The sequence below is a fragment of the Parastagonospora nodorum genome, assembly GCF_000146915.1.
Source record: "Parastagonospora nodorum SN15 chromosome Unknown scaffold_28, whole genome shotgun sequence".
Lineage (NCBI taxonomy): Eukaryota > Fungi > Ascomycota > Dothideomycetes > Pleosporales > Phaeosphaeriaceae > Parastagonospora > Parastagonospora nodorum.
In genome coordinates this window covers 198,222-217,635 of record NW_001884576.1, presented here as the reverse complement: position 1 = coordinate 217,635, position 19,414 = coordinate 198,222, and the positions used below count along the sequence as shown (strand labels likewise).

The 19,414-nt window shown below is 52.3% G+C and overlaps 12 protein-coding genes across 12 annotated transcripts; 5 read left to right on the top strand and 7 right to left on the bottom strand.

Moving 5' to 3' along the window:
• Window positions 1-472: 472 nt before the first annotated feature.
• On the top strand, window positions 473-2,134 carry SNOG_13802 (hypothetical protein; the record flags this gene model as incomplete). The annotated part of the gene is made up of 2 exons (XM_001803953.1): window positions 473-808; window positions 854-2,134. The coding sequence occupies 2 exons, from the start codon at window positions 473-475 to the stop codon at window positions 2,132-2,134; spliced, it is 1,617 nt and encodes a 538-aa protein (XP_001804005.1).
• SNOG_13801 (hypothetical protein) lies at window positions 2,131-2,767 on the bottom strand. Its single transcript, XM_001803952.1, has 2 exons — window positions 2,505-2,767; window positions 2,131-2,450 (listed from the first exon to the last, which is right to left on the bottom strand). Exons 1-2 carry the CDS (start codon window positions 2,638-2,640, stop codon window positions 2,218-2,220), a joined length of 369 nt encoding a protein of 122 aa, XP_001804004.1. The 5' UTR covers window positions 2,641-2,767; the 3' UTR covers window positions 2,131-2,217.
• A 387-nt stretch (window positions 2,768-3,154) lies between these two features.
• SNOG_13800 (hypothetical protein) lies at window positions 3,155-4,523 on the top strand (the record flags this gene model as incomplete). Its single annotated transcript, XM_001803951.1, has 2 exons — window positions 3,155-3,569; window positions 3,619-4,523. 2 exons carry the CDS (start codon window positions 3,155-3,157, stop codon window positions 4,521-4,523), a joined length of 1,320 nt encoding a protein of 439 aa, XP_001804003.1.
• Window positions 4,524-4,899: 376 nt separating this feature from the next.
• SNOG_13799 (hypothetical protein) lies at window positions 4,900-5,817 on the bottom strand (the record flags this gene model as incomplete). The annotated part of the gene is made up of 3 exons (XM_001803950.1): window positions 4,900-5,463; window positions 5,517-5,632; window positions 5,682-5,817. 3 exons carry the CDS (start codon window positions 5,815-5,817, stop codon window positions 4,900-4,902), a joined length of 816 nt encoding a protein of 271 aa, XP_001804002.1.
• Window positions 5,818-6,557: 740 nt separating this feature from the next.
• On the bottom strand, window positions 6,558-7,546 carry SNOG_13798 (hypothetical protein; the record flags this gene model as incomplete). The annotated part of the gene is made up of 3 exons (XM_001803949.1): window positions 6,558-7,152; window positions 7,217-7,336; window positions 7,383-7,546. 3 exons carry the CDS (start codon window positions 7,544-7,546, stop codon window positions 6,558-6,560), a joined length of 879 nt encoding a protein of 292 aa, XP_001804001.1.
• A 247-nt stretch (window positions 7,547-7,793) lies between these two features.
• On the top strand, window positions 7,794-8,604 carry SNOG_13797 (hypothetical protein; the record flags this gene model as incomplete). Its single annotated transcript, XM_001803948.1, has 3 exons — window positions 7,794-8,191; window positions 8,239-8,536; window positions 8,587-8,604. 3 exons carry the CDS (start codon window positions 7,794-7,796, stop codon window positions 8,602-8,604), a joined length of 714 nt encoding a protein of 237 aa, XP_001804000.1.
• A 753-nt stretch (window positions 8,605-9,357) lies between these two features.
• SNOG_13796 (hypothetical protein) lies at window positions 9,358-10,005 on the top strand (the record flags this gene model as incomplete). Its single annotated transcript, XM_001803947.1, has 2 exons — window positions 9,358-9,805; window positions 9,869-10,005. 2 exons carry the CDS (start codon window positions 9,358-9,360, stop codon window positions 10,003-10,005), a joined length of 585 nt encoding a protein of 194 aa, XP_001803999.1.
• A 319-nt stretch (window positions 10,006-10,324) lies between these two features.
• On the bottom strand, window positions 10,325-13,495 carry SNOG_13795 (hypothetical protein; the record flags this gene model as incomplete). The annotated part of the gene is made up of 4 exons (XM_001803946.1): window positions 10,325-13,000; window positions 13,061-13,157; window positions 13,220-13,309; window positions 13,416-13,495. 4 exons carry the CDS (start codon window positions 13,493-13,495, stop codon window positions 10,325-10,327), a joined length of 2,943 nt encoding a protein of 980 aa, XP_001803998.1.
• A 575-nt stretch (window positions 13,496-14,070) lies between these two features.
• SNOG_13794 (hypothetical protein) lies at window positions 14,071-15,659 on the bottom strand (the record flags this gene model as incomplete). The annotated part of the gene is made up of 2 exons (XM_001803945.1): window positions 14,071-14,166; window positions 14,214-15,659. 2 exons carry the CDS (start codon window positions 15,657-15,659, stop codon window positions 14,071-14,073), a joined length of 1,542 nt encoding a protein of 513 aa, XP_001803997.1.
• Window positions 15,660-15,845: 186 nt separating this feature from the next.
• Window positions 15,846-16,012, top strand: SNOG_13793 (hypothetical protein; the record flags this gene model as incomplete). The annotated part of the gene is made up of 2 exons (XM_001803944.1): window positions 15,846-15,891; window positions 15,930-16,012. 2 exons carry the CDS (start codon window positions 15,846-15,848, stop codon window positions 16,010-16,012), a joined length of 129 nt encoding a protein of 42 aa, XP_001803996.1.
• Window positions 16,013-16,195: 183 nt separating this feature from the next.
• On the bottom strand, window positions 16,196-17,014 carry SNOG_13792 (hypothetical protein; the record flags this gene model as incomplete). Its single annotated transcript, XM_001803943.1, has 1 exon — window positions 16,196-17,014. One exon carries the CDS (start codon window positions 17,012-17,014, stop codon window positions 16,196-16,198), a length of 819 nt encoding a protein of 272 aa, XP_001803995.1.
• A 192-nt stretch (window positions 17,015-17,206) lies between these two features.
• On the bottom strand, window positions 17,207-19,339 carry SNOG_13791 (hypothetical protein; the record flags this gene model as incomplete). The annotated part of the gene is made up of 1 exon (XM_001803942.1): window positions 17,207-19,339. One exon carries the CDS (start codon window positions 19,337-19,339, stop codon window positions 17,207-17,209), a length of 2,133 nt encoding a protein of 710 aa, XP_001803994.1.
• Window positions 19,340-19,414: the final 75 nt, after the last annotated feature.

Sequence of the window (19,414 nt, the reverse complement as noted above, 5' to 3'; positions counted from 1 at the left end):
CAGAAGTTGGTTCCTCAAAAATCCTCGATCTGGAGAAGGTATTGTTAGGCATGAATCATGTCGGAGATGAGGGAAAAGCCTGGGCAAGATGTTTCGCGTGAGCAATCTGCAAAAGGGCCGTTGATCCTTATTCTCCAGAAGCGCTCGGACCTTCAAACACGGCAGCGATGGACATATGAATGACGGAAGAATGGCTGGCCGGTCCTCCTGCGATTTCTGGTCGCTTTCCCGCCCCTCTTGACTAGAAGCTAGCGAATCTATAGCTCGGGAGTCCGTACGATGCTAGAAGTACAAGGGTATCCTTCCACATGCAGAGGCGCCTCGCGAGCCTTGCTTTTCGCCAGGAAGTGTCGTTTCGAGGTACAATCTCTGAATACCAGCGGGTTTATGGGCTCCCATCCCTTCACGTCTTGAATAGCACACTCAAGCACTTGCGGCGACCAGACAATTTTCGCGCCCATTGGATACTATCATGAAGCAAAACACTTTGCTGAGCTTGGGTGCGCTCGTGGGCGCCGCGAATGCACGTTGCGACCCTGGGAGTATCCAGGCTGCACTTCCCAGCGGCGCAAGCGTAAACTTTGCTTACTCCCTCGCGGCCAACTCTACGTTCCAAGTACCAAACAGCACGACTGGGTACCCAGAGAACCCTCAGAATCTTCCCAGTTTGTGCGCGGTGTCTGTGCAGGTCAACTCGATCGGCAACTCAACGTACGGCTTTGGTCTTTTCTTGCCCGATGAGTGGAACGAACGTTTTCTGGCCGTCGGCAACGGTGGTTTTGGTGGTGGCATCAACTACCTTGATATGGTGCGTATTGACATCAAGAGCGATGAACAATGACTGATCTAGTAGGGCGCGGGAGTACGTTACGGATTCGCCGTGATGTCGACAGATACTGGCCATAACTCTTCTCTTTTCGATGGATTGTGGGCTTATCAACACCCGGAAAGAGTGGAAAACTGGGGACATATTGCTATGCATGGTTCTGTCGTTGCTGCGAAAGCCATCACTGCTGCGTATTATGAACAAAATGCTCACTACAGCTACTATTCTGGATGTTCAACTGGCGGTCGTCAGGGTCTGAAAGAAGCCGAATTCTACCCCGAGGACTTTGACGGTATCGTTGCTGGAGCACCTGCTTGGTGGACTGCGCACATGCAACCCTGGACAGCCCGTGTCGCACTCTACAACTTGCCGGCGACTGCGGACTACCACATTCCGCCTGCTCTCTTCTCCGTCCTCAACGCTGAAGTGATCAAGCAATGCGATCCACAGGATGGTCTTACCGATGGCCTTGTATCGGACCCGCAAGGTTGCAACTTCCGCCCCGAGGCTCTTCTTTGTGGTGCGGCTGCTGGCGCGAACAGCACGAAATGCTTGACTGGCCCTCAAATCGACACAGTGTACAACCTTTTCACCGACTATATCGGAGAGGGAAACAAGCTTATTTTCCCGACATTCTGGCTCAGCAGCGAAGGTCAACCTGCACTTATCAGCGGCCCACCTAATCCTTTGGGCTCGGACTATGTCAAGTACTTCCTTGGCAAGGGCCCATCATGGAACTACACCGACTACACTGATGACATCATTGCTTTGAGCGACTCCATCAATCCCGGCAAGGCTACTGTGGGCTTTGATCTGTCCAAGTATCATGCGCGTGGTGGAAAGATCTTGTCCTACCACGGAATGAGCGATGCCCTGATTCCCACCGGCTCAACACCTTACTACTACAACCACATCCTACGCACTCTCGCACCTGAGGGTATCGACGTGGACTCTTTCTATAAATTCTTCCTGGTACCCGGTATGGGGCATTGTTCAGGTTCGCTACCTGGTGCACCGAACGCGCCTTGGTACTTTGCGGGACCCAACCAACAGCCTGTTGTTGGTAGCACCGTCTATAGTACGCCAGGATTTGAGAACAAGGAGCACGATGTGTTGATGGCAATGATGGCATGGGTAGAGGAGGGAGAAGTTCCAGAATACGTCGTTGGAACCAAATACGCGAACGACACTGCTGCGAACGCGGTAACAAGGCAAAGACCGCTTTGCATGTACCCCAAGCAGGCACAGTACACAGGCGAAGGAGATGTCGATGATGCTAAGAACTGGGAGTGCAGCGGCCTGTACTAGACTTGACAACATATCGGAGGCCCGTATATATCTTTTACATAATGGTAATATAGTCACATGCCCCATCATGCTAAGATGCACGTCTAGGTCTCGATACTGTCTAGAAGTGCTGGTACCTTTTCTACCAAGTATTCGACAATTGCATCCGGGCCTCTTTCAACCTGCAACCCCTGTGGTATCGCGTGTGTCTTGATACCGGGTCTCTCTTTCTCTGCAATACCTCGAATTTCCGCTGCTTGCTCTGCAGTCCACATGGACGCGGAGAAGAGTACATTAGGTTGCTTTTCCCGTACTGTTGGTGCTACTTCCTCAATGGCTATAGCAGGTGGTCAGCAATGAGGTAACTGCCAATTGGAATGTCATGAAGTACATGAGCAGTTTGCGACATATTCAATGTCATAACGGTCCTGGAGACTCTCTATCATGCGTCCAATGAGCTTTTTCGCGCGCTCGGGAGCTGTGTTGACGGTAACGAGCCGAAATGGTCCCTTGCGTTGCTGTGACATGGTGCTTTCGTCCGTTCGACGGGAAGATGCTTTAGCAGCTTTTGTCGATTGATCGTGATGTTATTTCACTGTTAAGGTAGAATTAAATCGAATTCTTTTGGACAAGTGTTGATCCGGTACTTCAGATGACATGACAGCAGCGGGAAGACATTGCGTGTGCATTGAGGGGCTGCTGACCCCGCGCTAGTGGTGTGAGGCTGTTGTGGGGTACATGTGGGTACAGCGGCGACTCTTCGTCAGTCTTCACATCATCATCCATAACCCATTTCACACTAAACGTTCTCTGGAAGAGACTTGCTGCATTTCCAAAACTTTCCAGAACCCACGGTCTCGCTGTTAAGCATTTGTGAACGTATCTCTTCAAGTTCTAGAGGAGAGAGGAAGAGCATTCATCCGAGCAGCGCAATACACTAGGGAGCGATTGGATCAGTACCTGAAGGCCGCTTAGAAGTCTAGACGACAACTAAGCGATAAGGAAGACATCAGAAGCTGAAGGAGCATCGCTCTATAGAACATGGAACGAAAGAACTCTTTCGACCAGGCGTCAGCTGGCTTTCGCGCACATTTGCCCGACCTCACTAGTCCAAGATTCACATCTGCAGCTAAGCAAAATATCTACGAGTATGTGCAGTCAATGCAAGACAATCGCGCGCCACCGTGGCTGTACGACTTGACTAAAGTCTGGGAAAAGCTTCTTGAGGAGCCATACAAGGGTGTGACTAATGATGGAAAAGTAAGAGAAGGGCTGTACCAAGCAAGAGATGAGGGTTTCGATATAGGAAACGTCGTGCAGAAAGCAGAACATTTACTCGGTGGCTTGAGCGAAGACCAAAGAAAGAAAGTTAGCTATCAGATCAATGCACGAGAGTGGCGAGCTTGGAGTAATCCGGAGTTTCTGCTGCGACCTTTTGGTCTCAGGCTGGAAGAAGGTATGTCTACAAATCTGTACTATAATAGTTTTGGACTTACAGTGTACAGTGCCAGAGCAAACAGCTCAGTCAATCCTAAGCGTCATCGAAGCCTCTTTGTCACCAGAAGGCTACCAAAAGGCACTCTCCGCCATGCGTGTCAACCACTTCCTAGGCGAAGTCGTCAAGCTCCCCAACATCATGAACAAATACTCCTACAACTTCCTCCTCTTCGGTACGCCCTCTTCTTCCCCCTCACAGCCATGGGGCTGGCTCCTCTACGGCCACCACCTCGACATTGCCTGCTTCTTCAAAGGCCCTCAAGTCATTCTCTCTCCATCATTCACCGGCGCCGAGCCCAACATCATCGACGCCGGCGAATGGAAAGGCACAGAGATCCTGCACAAAGAGGGCAATCTCGGCTTGAAGCTGATGCAAAGTCTGAGCAAGGAGCAACAGCAGAAAGCGCAGGTGTTCAAGAATTTGAGGGATGAGGGCATGAAGCAGGTCTATGGAAATTCGAACAATGATGAGAGTAAGCGCGATGAACTGATCTCGGACACTTGGGGCCCGGACGACCAGCGCCATCGCTGCGGCGCCTTTCGCGACAACCGCATCGTGCCGTATGAAGGCGTGCCAGTCTCAGCCTTCACCTCCGACCAGCAGCAGCTCATCCTCGACATCTGCCACGAGTTCCTGCTGTACCATCCTACCAAGTCCCGCGATCTGAAGCTCGCGCAAATAAAGTCGCACTTCGACGAAACGCACTTCTGCTGGATTGGTGGCTTTGGTGACGAGGATCCGTTTTACTTCCGCATCCAGAGTCCAGTTATTTTGGTTGAGTTGGATCATCATTCGGGCGTGTTTTTGACGAATAAGGAGCCGGCAAAGTATCATACGCATACCATTGTGAGGACGCCAAATGCGGGGGACTATGGGCAGGCTATCAGAGACGATAAAGATAAGCTCGAGTAGGTCGAATAGTGGAGGTAAAGGTTCGTGGAGGTCGGTTGTGTGAGGGCACTGTTCAACCAGTGTAAAAGCAAAGAACCGATAATGAGGTTTGACAGAAGCAGAGGAATGAGAACTGCTGTATGGGGCGCATTTTGAGTCATGCGAAACGTCTGAAACCTAGTCTACTCTCCTCTCCCGAAGTTGCCTAAAAAGCATCCTATTTCAATGGACAAAAAGTACAATATTGGTGCATGCTAATCTCGTGACCAATCCTGTAAATCATGCCAGAGCCAAGATAATCAATGTGAGAACATATTATTACTTCATACACACTCTACACTCACAAAGAAACATGGTATCATCCCCATTCCGCACCCACATCCTCCTCCCTCCACATCTACTCTCCCTTCTTCGCCGCCTCCAAATGCCACGCAAAAACCTTCTCCCACACACTCTTCCCCTCTCTCTCGATAACATCCCCGTGACACGGCACAATTCGCTCAAACCCCCACTTGTTAATCCTCGCGACACTCTGATTGAACGCACTCCTATCCCCACTGCTCGTCCCATACCAAATCGTGCGTTTCTGCCACACCGCCGTGCCCGCCGTACTCTGCAGCGCGCCAAAGATCTTTGTCAAGATACCGCTATTCGGATCCACGCCTGTTTTGCTAAACTGCTCGGTCGCGGGCAAATTGAACATCATGTCTGCTTGTATGAGTGTCTTGGAGGGGCGGTGGTGGAAGACGATTTCCTTGTTTATGTGCGAGGGCACATATTCCCAGTCGAACTCTGCGTCGAATTCGGGCGATATCGAGGTTACGGGGGCGGACTTTTTGAAAACATGGGCGAAGGGGACTTTCTCGTTGCCTTGTTTTTCGCGCTTTTCGGGGAGTGTTTCGGGGCCCATTACTTGGGCGGTTGGGTAGGCTTCGTGCCAGGGGCCGAGGAAGATGTGGTGCTGTTTATTTGTGAGCGTGTGCAGGTTGAAGGCATAGAAATGGGCGAGCGTACTTCAGCATCGAGCGCGGTGATGTACTTGACTTCTCCTAACTCGGATACCTTGGACTTTACGTCGTCGGTCAATGCGACGGGCGAGAAGACGGCAAGGGCACCGGATTGAAGGCGCACTATAACAAAAGTCAACAGAGCTCGCGATATGCAATGAGTTGCGCATACCAATTGTGCCTCGTCCTCCAATCTTCACCCTGCCAAAGCGCCAAAACGGCACAGAAAGTGTGGTAATCTGTCTGGGAACGACATCGCGAATAACCATGACCTTAGCCGGGTCGGAAGGCACTAATTTGGAAGACATGCTGTGCTGTGGGTGTTTGTGAAAGGTAACACGTGAAAATAGTCGCGAAAGTAGGTAACAGTAACACGCGACACAAGGCGGAAGTGGTGAGATCGAAGACGTCAGACGCGATGACGCAATGTTGAATATGTAATCGCAGTTTCAGATTACCGTTAAGCAACGTTGGGCGTTAGCAATGATATATATTTACATGTGAATGTTCTCGGCCGATGCTGGGAATTATCAACACAGCATAGTCTCGACCAACTCATGTGGAGACGTCTATCGTGTTAGTGGTCTTTGCACTTGCAAATGGATTCGGCGAAGCCGAGGCATCGCATTTGAATCGCGACGGATGACGAAGCAACATCCTACCCTTTCAGCCCTAGATTAGGATAAAAAAATATGCAAATAGTCGCAAAGATTCAGCTACAGAGATTGCAAATTGTACATCGTCTTGATTGTTGAATTGCAGCTCTTCATTTTAGCCACTATCTACGCGTGCCTTATCGTCTTGCAATCGCCTGAATCGGCAACATACTGTACAAGACAGTGTTTGTATATCTTCTCCCAGATGCCGACCGTCCTCTGGTCATGGCGCATCTTCCCGCGCTCCAGACTAGAGTTTCTAGACCTCTACCCACTCTTACAAAGAGTCGGACCAGATGTCGCGGTCTATGTAGACGCACGGTGGTATAGGGCGGACCATCCGCCGGGCCAGAGTCGTCGATTTTGTAACACTCCTACTGTTCCATTACCGCTCACCTGGCATTCTCAGCACTGAGCTCGGCCATCAGACCTCCTGCATCCCTTCGCTTTGCGTCCTCGTCCAATTTCTGCTGAATGAACTTGCTCATCTCTTTGACCTTTTGCAGGGCGACGTTGGTGCACTGCAACATGGCCAGTGGGTTCACTGTTGCTCCTCCATACTTTGCAATTTGACATATCTCGCCGTGCTTGTTCATTGTGATAGTAATCTCTCCTTGTCGTACCTGCTCTTCAGCCAAATTTGCGTCGACCAAGAAGAGCTCGCCCTCTGCGAAGTACGAGAAGGTCACACAAAGCGGCTGGTGTAGGATGGATAGTGGGATGGGATCGCGCTCGCGGACACTGAGGACTGTTGCCTTCTCTCCCTCGACTAGTACGTCCGGCCTTCGAAAGTGTTGCAAAGCAGCCATGACCGCAATACACGAAGCGTCGATGAGTCCACCGTCATGGTCGATGACATGTACGTCGGCGCGTAGGGCGAAGCATTTCAGGCCCGCAATAATACAAAGTGACTCGGTGTCAAGGGCATTCGAGCGGCGAATGGCTTTCTCTAGTATGCGCGAAAGAATGACTTCGGCGTCTGTTGGTCTGCCTGGGGTCAATTTCCCTAATTCTTGCGCGTGTATCTTGCTCTGTGTCTGACTGTACATACCGACCAATTTCAAATGCTGGAGAAGCCATTGGCGAGAACTCTGTGACAATCTGAAAGACACCATCGAACTTGCGCTCAGGTAGTGGCGTTGTCACATCTATGGAAATGCGCGCAACGACTCTGAACGTGTTAGCTTGAACGTATGCCTATCCCATCCAAGAAATACCTCGTCTTGCCCAACTGCACATCTGCAACGCCGTACTCTTCTCCAAACGTGAGCTCTACTTTGCGAAATGCGTCGAAGGCTCGCCCATCGAGACGGATCTGCTCTTGCAGCGCTTGCTTGATGAACTCGCGCTCATTGATAGAGATCTCAGCTTCGCGAGGCATCTTACCTCTGAGAAAATGAGTACAAGTGCTTGTTATCAAGGTAGTGGTTGCCCTTTGCGGGGACTGAAAATGCGGCGGGCCGGAGAAACGTGAAGGCGCGGTCGCAAGGCTTAGCGCGACTTTTCCATCTCGAAAGCAGCTTCCCCATCTCTCCATCTAATCGCGCAACCGTCACCGTCAACGACACGCAAGACTTCCGAAACCAACCACAAGCGTCTCCAAAACCGTTCATTAATTCTACGACACCATGACGACCGCCCATAGACCAACGTTCGATCCCGCACGCGGAAAAGAAGCCCAGCGCGGACCCGCCTACCATCAGCGACTGCTTCCTGCACACACAACATTGAAGAGACGGCAGCCTGGACAGGGTGGCGAAGCTGATGCATACAAGCGCGACCTCCGCGCAGAGCTTTTGGAGGCTGAAGCGCGTCACGCAGCGAAGAAGAACGGCACCTATGTCGAGCCAGAATCTGCCATGGACACTAGCGGTGGGTCTAAACGCCAAATCGATGCAGTACCGGCGGCAGAAGACGGCGAAGAAGATGAAGCAGCGGCAAAACGGCGACGTATAGAAGTACTGGAGCAGTACCGGGACATTGATGCGGACGACAGTAGTGAAGACAGTGGAAGTAGCGACGAGGAGTAGGTTCTCACACATCACGTTCAAGTATGTTACTAACCGTGCCCAGTGACGAGGACGAAGAAGACGAAACGGCAGCCCTCATGCGCGAACTCGAGAAGATCAAGAAGGAGCGTGCCGAAGCCAAGGCCAAGGAGGAGGCAGAGCGCGCGGCAGAGGAAGAAGAACAGCGCGAAATTGATGTCGCAAGAGGCAATCCGTTGCTCAACTCCCGCGACTTCGCCATGAAGCGCCGATGGGACGACGATGTTGTGTTCAAGAACCAAGCACGAGGCACCGAAGACCGCAATAAGAAGAAAGAGTTCATCAACGACATGCTGCGCTCCGATTTCCACAAGAAGTTCATGGTAAGTGTACGCGAACTTAGCGCACCGAGCCGCGACTAACGTTCAAATAGTCCAAGTATGTTCGATGAGGTCATTGCGTTTTACTTCCTTTCTCAGCCTCATATTGCATGCATTGTTGGCGTAGCTGGACACTTGGCGTATGGACTTTTCATTTGAACACGCGCAGGATGTGCGATACCCCAGGATAGAGGGCCAGTGACGCAGAACACTTCTTATCGTGATCAGCGAAAGGCGGCCGGTTCTGGAATCCAGCTATCTCTCGCCTCAGCTAGCGACCTAAAGTAATCGAGCGAATCAGGAGCATTTCGATGTCAATGACCATTTGCACACCACCAAATTCCTCCTCCTTGTGATGGCAACTACTTGGATATATGTACCGGATTTTGGCTCAGGGACCCCATTTCATTTGCACATATGCTCCAGCAACTTTCACGTCTTTTGGCACTGTTCGAAATGCTCAGATCTCATCACGATCGCACCTGGCCACCCTCACCCGATCCACAATCAAGTCGCGGAAGAATATCAAGCATGCAGCTTGGCAGCGTCTGCGAACCTCTTACAGAGCTTACATCCCTCTGATCCACGTGGGAAGAAGTAAGCTTCCCAAGCCAAAAGACGTCATGAGGCTTGACCATTGCTTCGACGCCTCCCTACTATCTACGGCAGATGGGAATGAGGACTGGGTATATAGCCAATAGTATGACCACAGCGTATGAATGCCAAAGACTTTCTTCCAAAGATCTACACAGTTCTCCTTCTCATAGCCCATAACACATACTCACTTCATTGCATCACTCAACCTACCGGAAATCACTTCAAACATGGCAGGCTACGGCAACCGCACAGCACCCACGTCCCTCCCCTCGTCCCTAACCGACGCACACGAAAGTACCCGTCTCGGCCTCCACACCTCGCGCGACGCCTACTCGGACGCACATCCGAAATACGGCTCCGGGGCAACAGGCGGCGCAGGCTTCGGTACCATATTTCTTCTCACGCATTATCCCATCTCTACCTCCACCTCCTCCTCCTACCAGCCCCTAATTTCATCGCCCACTACTCGAAACAAAAGAATGCAAGACTACCAACTAACTCACCAAGGCAACAAATCCGACCTCCCCTCCGCTTCCCCCTCCAACGACGAATTCCGCTTCGGCCTGCACGCCGACACGGCGCCGTACTCGGGCGCCAGCGAGTCGCGCGCGGGCAGTGGGAGTACGGGTGGGGCCGGGTATGGGAATAAGACGGGGGGGTTTGCGCATAGCGGTGGTAAGTAATCCACCTAAATGAAGAGAGTTTTAAAGGGGGCATGGGCTAACGGAAGTCGTGTAGATTCGACGCTGGGCAAAGTCATGGAGAAAGCGGGACATGTGATGCATAATGAGGGGTTGGTGGCCAAAGGGGCAGCGAAGAGGCAGGAGGCGGTGGCGGAGGGGGAGGCGAGGGAGAAGCCGCCTTTTGCGAATTGAGCTTCTGAGGCGGTTGGTTCTGGTCGGCGTGAGATTTTTGGGTTTGGGTTAATCTGCAATACCTTGTTGATCTCGGATAAAGAATTTGATGGAACCGTGAAATGGTCATGACAATGCTTTCTTTCAATATTGATACGTTAACGCTTCTATCCAAGCCGCTGCTCCTAGCCTATGCAATGATTGCCCGCGGAGATTTAAATGCTCAAATAGCAAAAAACATGATACTCGGCCTCAGTAAATGCCTTGTGTGCGGTATTGGAATGTGTCGTAACTATCGCCATGTTAGCTGTTTGCTCTTCATTCCATCTCATCATGCCACTTACAGTCGGGTATAATAGCTCCCCACACTCTTCGCAATCAACTCTTCCACAAAAACTTCTGCCTCCTCTTTACTCAAATGCAACATCAGTCTCGCTCTGAGACTATTTGTTACACTCGCCGCACCGGCCTTGAAGCAGTCCATCTTACTCTGCTTGCTCATCAGGTCGACCAACATAATCAAGCGCTCTGCCTCTTTTCTTAGTGCCTGGAAGGCATGTTTGCATAAAGCCTTGAACTCTTCGAACGCGGGGCTTGTGACACCGCCTAGTACATCGACGTATTCTTGCGTGAGCTTGAAAGGCGCAGCTTCGAAACCCATGCTACCCGGCGAGTTGGACAGCATAAATCCAAAGTCGATGTGGATGATGTGGCCCATATTGTCAATGAGAAGATTGCCGTTGTGGCGATCCTTGAGTTGCAGTACGTAGCTTATGACACTGTACGCGGCTAGCGAACGCGTGAAAGCGTTGACGCCTGCGATGTAAGCTTCGGACTCCGGCTCGCCAAAAGTCTTGCGCCAGTGGTCCTGGAGTGTTGCAATGCGCTTCCGGGGATTAGTACCAGCCGCAATACTAGCAAGTGTTAAGCTGCGCTTCAGCGAGTGGAGCGAGACGCCGTTCGTGATGGTTTCGATGAGACCAGAGGATTCGCCGGTGACGAGGATGCGCATGCGTTTCGTCCAGACCGGCACATTAGCCTCTTCCCAAATCCTCGAGCAGACTTGTATCAACTGGCACGCGAATGCCTCTTGCCGCAAGTCTGTACCCGTCTTGACAATGACACTGATGAGATCCCAGTTCTTCATCTGACCGTAAGGCGATGATCGTCGTATGCGTTCCCTCTTTGCACTCCACTCCTCACCAAATGTAGCAGCACTTGGGTCGTCTCGGTCGCCCTTTCTTCGCATACCACCAGTCTTGAGGTCGTTCTCCATTCGCGCAGCACCTGCACCAGAATTTGTTCCCACTGGTAGTCCATCGAGTTCTTCTGGCTCTCCAGTGATCGCCGTTGGATCTGCCTCGGCCATGATCGTGTCAAAAGTAGGTCCTTGATCTTCGGCCATGAAGTTCTGTTCCTCCAAGCTCTGCATGCTAGCGATGATCTTGGCCTTGATTGCTGCAACCTCCGTTTTCGGCCGTTTCGAGCCACTTGCTTCCAGTTGTGCAAGCATTTGCGCCGCGGTCCGCATGTGCGTTGCAAGAGCAGTGAAGTCTGGCTGATCAGCACCCTGGTTGCCTCGGTTCATGTTGGCGGGTATAGTCATTCTCCTTGCTGGAGCAGGACTGTTGGCTCTACTGATCGCTGAATCTGATGTGCGAGGGGTGGATATGGTGGCCATTGAAGACAAGGTGTTTGCTCCACTCGACGACCTAGGTGCAGTGGCTTTGCCGTTCGCTGCGGCTGGTGGTAATGTCACTCGCGCCATGCCAGACGCAATATCATCTTCCTCTGTGCCTCCAATGAGCGAAGTATTGCCAAGGTCACCAGTGGCAGGCTCAAAGACGCTGTCAGAGCCGTTGGGTGGGGTTCTGTCAAAGGCCAAATATTCAGCATTCGTTATGTCGAACAGCCGCCGTCTTGACGTCCCCTTCTCAAACATCAGTTTCTCCAGTAATTGTTGGTTTTGCTCCGTGTCGGGGTCAAAGTCAAAATCCTCCTCGAGCACTTCTACCATCAATAAGTACGGCACTCGTTCGGCGCTGTTGAGACTGGTCGCTTCTGCTGGGTTGATGCGCACGATCCGGTGGTGCCGGCTTTGCGATGCGATTCCATCCTTGAGTGTGGGCGGCGAGAGCATGGGGATATCGACCTCAGCAGGCAAGTCTTGCGCTATCAAGGCAAGCTCTGCCCTTAGAGCACTCAATCGTGCAGGTTTCGGCACGATAACCAAGCGGTTCGAGATGTCCTCCAAAGCACTCAAGAATTGCGTCTCACTGCGGAAGTAGTTGGACCGCAGCAAGCGAATCTTCTGCGCGCGAGACAGTGCAGTCGGCGTGAGCGGCCTGGGTGGCTGTCCGTGGTGCTTCCGAGGGATGAGGGTGATTGGGTTTGGTCCTAGCCCAGCGGTGGCAGGCGGCGTGGGCAACGGAGAGGATGTCGGATCGCGGAAGTCGGGAAGCGAAGATGAGCTGAGTCTTGCTTCGGGGTCCATTGCCAGCAGCGAAGGTCTATGCTGGGCTGAGGGTGCCCGTACGGGGTTGGTGGGTCGCGCAGCTTGTCTCCTCAGGTCATTCGTTTCTCGTGGGAGCTCCTTGGGCGGTCGTGGGGAAGCAGCTTTGGTAAGGCGTCCATCCTCGGGATCTGAATGTTGCTGGGTTGTTCTTCTCTGCTTCGTGCGTGGTGATCCGGCTGTGACTGTCTTGCTCCTCCCCACCTTGGCCGTCTGTACATTGTCGGAGATGATGTCCTCTATGGGCCGTGGTTTTCGCGCCTGCGCAATCGCCAGTGGGCCAGCATGGGCAGGCAGGAACGGCGCTGCTATGCTCGCCAGCACCAGACTGGAGAGCACGGTCACGGGCAATGCATTCTCCTTGATCTTCTCCCTGCGCTGGGGCTCGGCGGACCCGAAGACAATGCGCTGCACGCGGTTGTAGATTCGGCGGCACGTCTTGAAGGCGATCGAGTTCGGGGCGCTGGCGAGGTCGTGCAGATAGGTTTGGAACAGCCAGAAGGTCTGCGGGACATGTTAGTACCACACACGTGCGCGCAGGAGACACTGTGTCCGGAAACGCACCAGCAGTGCGCCATTGACGGACTCTTCGCACAGGTCTATTATGAACTCTTCCAGTGCCATGGACTCATTGTCGATGCTAATGAGCAGGTGGCATAGTCTGTGGCCCGCTATGTAAGCTTCTCATTCGTCCGGGTGCGGGAGATGGGTGCGGCGACGTACTGCGGCAGGAAGAACTCGAGCTCCTCGTACGCAAACTGGCGCAGCTTCGAGCAGAGCACGTAGTGGATTCCGACATGGTCTGCATAGCGTCTGCACGTGCGGCAGCGTCAGTGGATGCTCTGTATCATGTGTGCGGGCACGCGGTCACAGGTGCGGCGGTGCAGTGGCTTCGGGGTCTGGACAGACTGCTACTCACGCAAGATAGGCCACTGCTAGCGACGGGTCCGTGTTGAAGTGGTCCGACTCTATGAAGCGCTCGAGTAGATTCCAACTCATCTGGGACGGCTCCTCATTGGGGCGCTGAGACTATGGGCGAGGACGGGTGAAGGAGGTACAGAAGTCTAGTGCTCCAGCCGGCGGCTTCGAGAAATGGGGTAGTAGCATCCACGCAGGGTTCAGCGGAGCCGCCAAGTCCGCCCGAACATCCGCAGCGTCACGCCTACACCATCCTCCTGAATAATCTTGGGGGAAACGTCTTATCCCAGAACCCGGCATTTCTCTGACAAATTGACCGGTGGGGACGTCTGAGTGTCACCATTCGTCGTGTTTGTCACATGCACTATTACGATGTCATCATGTCCCTGAAATCTGTAGTATTCGCAAAAGATGATGTCTCGAGGACTCTATCTAGCTACAAGAAACTATGTGATGATCCAATTAACTGCTCGTATGGCGACTATCTTAGTCCGATCGAGAGAGAAGAAAAAAATTCCAGATACCGTGTTGCAGCGCTTTATTTTGAACGCCGTGATACGAAGTAAACTGTTTTGCTGAAGCTCAAACAAACTCCAGCCTGATTACAAAGTATCGTACACAAAAGAGCACACATATATGTACAAACAAACCCATGTCTAGTCTGCCGCATGTAGGTCGACGAAGATATTGATTGCGGCAACGAGGACCTCAGCAAAGATGAGGATGATGACGATCCATTCGAGCAGTTCACCCTGGTCAAGTCAGTAAGAAGGAATGAGAACCATGTCGAGGCACTTACATGTGTGACCGTCAGCTGGTCCTTGAGAACGGCCAGCAGATCTCCAATAACGTTCAGTCTTTCCGTCAATAGACTGACTCTCTGATCCATCTCCAGATAGCTTCTTACGGCCTGATAAACGGGGTCGAGCTGCGGTTCTGCCCACATGAGCTCGGGCGCGTCGAGCACCGAACCCTGTAGATGGATACTGATGCGCAGAATAAACAGCTCTCCAATCTGCATGTTGATCTGCTTCTTGTTGAGGTTGATTTTGCCCGAGCTCGCGATTTGTTCGGGAATGTCCTTGGTAACCTCGATGGTGTTGTCAACAAGGTCCTCGAATAACGACGTCTTGACACTTTGGGAGAGGCCGTGGCTGATGGCAAGCTTGATCATGTAGTTCTTCTTCTCGCGCAGACTAATGAAGTCGTTGTATATCCGGGCCTGGTACTCGCGTGTGTAGTAGAAGTTGAACTCTTCCGTCTCAACTTCGTCCTTGCCTAGCTTGTCGACTTCGAACTTGGCGATTTCTTTCAGGAAGCGCTTCTCTTCCTGGAGTGTCATACCCCAAATCACGACCGTACCGTACTCGAACAGGAATACTTCTGGCGTGTGGACTTGAATGTCAAAGTCTGGCACCTCCATGGCGGGGTCTGAATCTGCGTGCGTCATCGAAGGTCTTCTGGGCCTTTGTGGTTCCTCGTCCATGTCAATATCTGGCGCGTCGCCCTCGTCGTGCAAGTCGATCAGGTTGTCTCGTCTCCTCTGGTTCTCGGTCTCGACCTCGATGGCACTGTCCGAGAATCTCCTGGGCCTCTCTTCGGAACCTCCACCAAGCACGGATGTACTTGCGACATCTACCGATCCCTTCGTCCCGTAGCTGTATGGAGAATATATACACTCGTCGAAGCGTTTGGGAAGAGCACCTCTGAGCTTCTGTTTGCCTTTGAGGAAGCGCATCAGGTCGTCCAATTTGTACGAGGCAGAAGTGCAGTATGCCGTGACTCTGGGCAACCGCTCTCTGTCTGCTTTACCTAGACGCGCGGCATCTCTCCTCGCTGTCGGATCCTTGATTCTCGTGTATTGCACGTATACGTCGCGTCCGCTCTCTTCGTCCTCGACGTCGTCGTTCTCTGGGTCCGGAAGCAGCTTCAGTTTCTGCGCGGTCCTTGTAGTTCGCTGGGGGCCGATCTTGGGCGCAGGCAGTCCTTTTACAGGCGCGCCAGAGCTGTTTCGTCTTCGCAGCTTGCTATTGAGGGACGATAGCATCGGCTGGCCGGCCGCGGCGCCCGAAGCCTGGCTGCCATTGGAAAAGGATCGCGACGGCGGGACGACAGTTGATGACTGCACCGTGGGGTTGAACGTGACGGTCCGTTGTGGCTTTGGTGGTTTCGGCGACACTGGTGGTCGAGTCGCGTTCGACAGAGACGAGATTAGGGGAGTGGTTTCCGTAGAGCTCGAGGCCATTGTGACAGATCCTTGCGCGTCTCCTTGTCTGTAAATGTTACGATGGCTTCCTCCGCACTGCGCTAAAGCTGCAACCTGTCACAATGGCAATTCACGGAGATCGGCAGGTCCATCGGTTGTGTGGACGAGGGCGTGTTGATGGGTGCAAGAACTAAGCATGGCTGCGAAGAGAGGCTTTCCCTCGACATGGATGACGTCGAAGCTTGGGCTCCTAGACCCACGCCGTACCCACGTGCGTGGTTGCAACGCGCCTGCATCACCGTTCTCTAGCGTTCTACAACCTTGCACGCCCAAACACTTTCGCCGACACACGCTTGTCGTCCTCCGAGGTATTCACTGCTGATCAGGACTAGAGGCGAACAACACAGCTGCAGCAGATATTGTCGCCAGACACTTAACACCACCAGTGCCAAGTTTCAGCACTGACTAGCAGGGAGATGAGGGAAAGTCTGTGGACAGCAAACTTTCGGTGTAATACTTCAAATTGATAACAATGCTGATTGTATTCATGCCTGGAAACTGTAAATAGCAATAGATTATAAAGGTTTCTTCCCCAAAGTCCCCATTTCCACATCCTCATCCCACGTATTCCTCCCGACCGTCTTTTCTCCGGACGCCTTTTTACCAAAATTGTTCAACCAAATATCAGTAACTCCCTTCTTCACGACCGGACTATCCTCACACGTCTTCACCGAGTCTGATCGCCCGAACTGTCGCTGCGGCGCTGCCGGCTCCTCAGCGTTCGGGAACCACCCGTAAGGATTGACCGAGGAGTATTTGGGCGTTGTGATTGACGATTCGATCTGTGGTGCGGCAGCGGCAACAGTAGTACCACTGAATGTTGACAGTATACTCCTACGCATCTTCGCCGGCAAAGGTAACTCATCCTGGAACTTGATGGTCCTTTTCTCCTTCAGCACCTCGACGCCTCTTTGCGCCGCCATCCTCGTAATCTCCTTGTTCACCTTTGACGCCTCGCCTTCTTTCTTCTTATCCTCGACGTCGCTTGGGTCGATCCAGTAGCCGCGTCCATCTCGGTTCCTCCGCATTTGGATCTGGAACTCTCCGTACTTGCTTTTCTTCCTCCAGTAATACACCGTCGCGACAAGCATACCTGGGTATGCGCAGATCGGGATACTGATGACGAGGAATTCTATGGTGTAGAAGAGGACGTCATTTTGACGTTTCAGAGGTCGCGTAGTCTGGTACCACCAGTAGAACTTACGAGTGCCCAGGGCGAAGATGGTAGCTGCGAGGGAGAAGGTGATACAGAAGAAGATGATAAAAAGGATGCGCTTGCGGCTCTTGCTACTGGTCTTAGGCTTGTCGTTGTGCTCAGGTGGTTTCTTGGGCATTGTGGGTCTGTGGAAGTAAATAAGACATCATTCGCAGCTGCTGTCGGTGTGCTTGAAAACTGTTGTATGTAGTAGTACTGAAAATCTGTGTGAAGGGATCTCCGGATGAAGGCTAACAAGTGAAGGTCGCATTGACATGCGGCGTTGTGAGCCTCTTGTATTGAGAAGCCATGAACGTGTGGTTGTGACCACTCAGTATGTGACGCGGTACTCTGGCGGAATGTATTCTAGTCCTAGGCCCTTGAAGACAGCCTTCTCAGCATCTTCTGGTGTGCCATCCACACCAGTCGGGCCCTCGAGCCAGATCGCTTCGCCGGAAGTTCGGCTTCTGATACCACTGCTGTCGAATTTCCATCCTTTGATTGCCTTCGCATATCGTCGCAGATCTCTCTGAAACGTCGTTCCACCACTCCAGCCCATGACTGCGCAACCCACGGTACGCCAGGGTGCTATGATGATGTCTACGCGTCGATGTATGTTGGGATTCTTTGCACTTGGGTTCTCACTGAGATCTTGCTCGCGATTTTGCCATGCTGGGTTCTGCCACACGACGAGCGCTTTGTCTAGAGTGTCGAATCCGACACCTGCACCTTTTGCTGAGCGGAATGGAAGCGTATGCTGGCCTCTATTGGTATTGGTCAAACTCATTGTTAGAGTATGTGTGATCCACTGTGCTTCCTCCAGTGACTCAACAATATCTCTGACAAGACCAGCAGTAGACTCAAGATCTGGATGCGACACGATCATGTCCACGTCGCCAGAAGCAGCCTTGCCACGACGGTAGCCGCCCACTATCGTGACGGAGATGCGATCATCCCGAAGTTGGACCGCGTGTTCTCGAACAACAGACGCTATCTGTTCGACCTCAGGGCGCGGTATGGGTACCAGAAACTCGTCGTAGTACTTGACTCCGATCTGTTGTACTCTGTCGAGTTCGTTCCAGCCGAATTCGATAACGTCGTCTAATTCTGTCCAATGATTGTTGTAGTAGAAATGTCGCGCAGTCTTTGCGCCAACACCCCAAATGTCGTAGAAAGACCGCAAGACCTTCATCGCCTCGTCATTCTCAAAGTCCTCGACAGCCTGTATTCTGCCAGTGTTCTTCCATTCGACGAATAGCACAGCAGTCTTCTCGTCACAACCCGGAAGCTGAGCAAGCTCTCGAGGGTGACTCAATTTGTGCGGATAAGCTGCAATAGAGGCGATAATGGTCGAATAGGCGCGTACACCGATTTCATCGTCAATCAGCGTTCTGGCTGTTCGGACTTTTTTGAGATGTTCCAGAAAATCTTCATTGGGGCCATTCGCAGGCGTGAAGCGCTGGCAAGCATACTTCACGTGGTTCTTCACCCAATCCGGGGGCTGAGGAAATTCGCTGTCTATACCCTCATACTCACTTGTGGTTTTTTGTAGCAGGTGAGCGGTTTGCGCGGCAAATATTTCACCTTTCGATTGCGCAGTGGGGGCAAAACTTCTGCCCTCAAATCGACGAGACGCACGGCTGCCAAATTGCTGTCTCTGATATGTAGCTTTCGTTGTGGTGGCCGCAACATCTGTCTTGGCCCTGTCTAATATGTCGTGCCCCGCCTTTGGTCGTGTGGCAAGCAGTGTCTTGGAGACAGGTGCCGCCTTTGCTGCTGCAGTGAAAACTGCCTTGACAGATTTGGTATTACGTGATTTTGGTCGGTCCAGAACTTTGCACTTGTACACCAGACTATCACCCAAGGGAGCCAGATGTCCAGCAGCTACACAGGCTTCTAGCCAGTCGATCTTGATCACCCAGACGATGTCTTCGAGCGAGGTATTTTCAAAAGTTGTCACTTCATGATGGTCTGAGTGCGCTAGAGGTGGCGAGGATGCAGGAGTGTGCTTATCACGCGGCCCTTCATCTTCAGTTTCGGTGGCGTCCACGTCTTCCTCTTCGGTTGTTGAATCGCCATTCTCAGACAAAGCCGGTTTCCCTTTTTGTACCGAAAGCTTTTGCTTCTTACTCGAGGGAAGATTCGCCTTCAAGGGGCTGGCAGGCCTTTTGGCTGAAGCAGCTTCTTCTACCACCAGTTTTCGAGACTTCAATTCAAACTCAGCCCTTCTTTTCGTTCCTACCTTACCGATGAAGATCTTTGCCCTCGAGATATCAGTGGTAAGGGGTGCATCGTATTGTCGCAACGTCTCCTTGAGGATTATGTCTTCTTCGTCCTTCAGATGCGCGCTTAGTATCGCAATTGGCGGGATAACACTGAGATCAAGGCCAGGAAGTGAAATTGTCGATGTAGGCGAGATTGATCCGGCGCGCAGTGTGTGATCAGAGGAGGTTGTTTTATCCATATTGGGAAAGGCTGTTGTAGTATTTCGATAGGCCCAAGCAAGGGTGCGGTCAAGACGTGTCCAAAAGTCGAGTCC

Excerpts from the sequence above, each read along its gene's own strand:
- SNOG_13801 (XM_001803952.1), bottom strand. The coding sequence starts at position 2,640 with ATGTCACAGCAACGCAAGGGACCATTTCGGCTCGTTACCGTCAACACA. Across the intron at positions 2,451-2,504 it reads ATATGTCGCAAACTGCTCAT|CCATTGAGGAAGTAGCACCA; the intron begins GTACTTCATGAC and ends CACCTGCTATAG.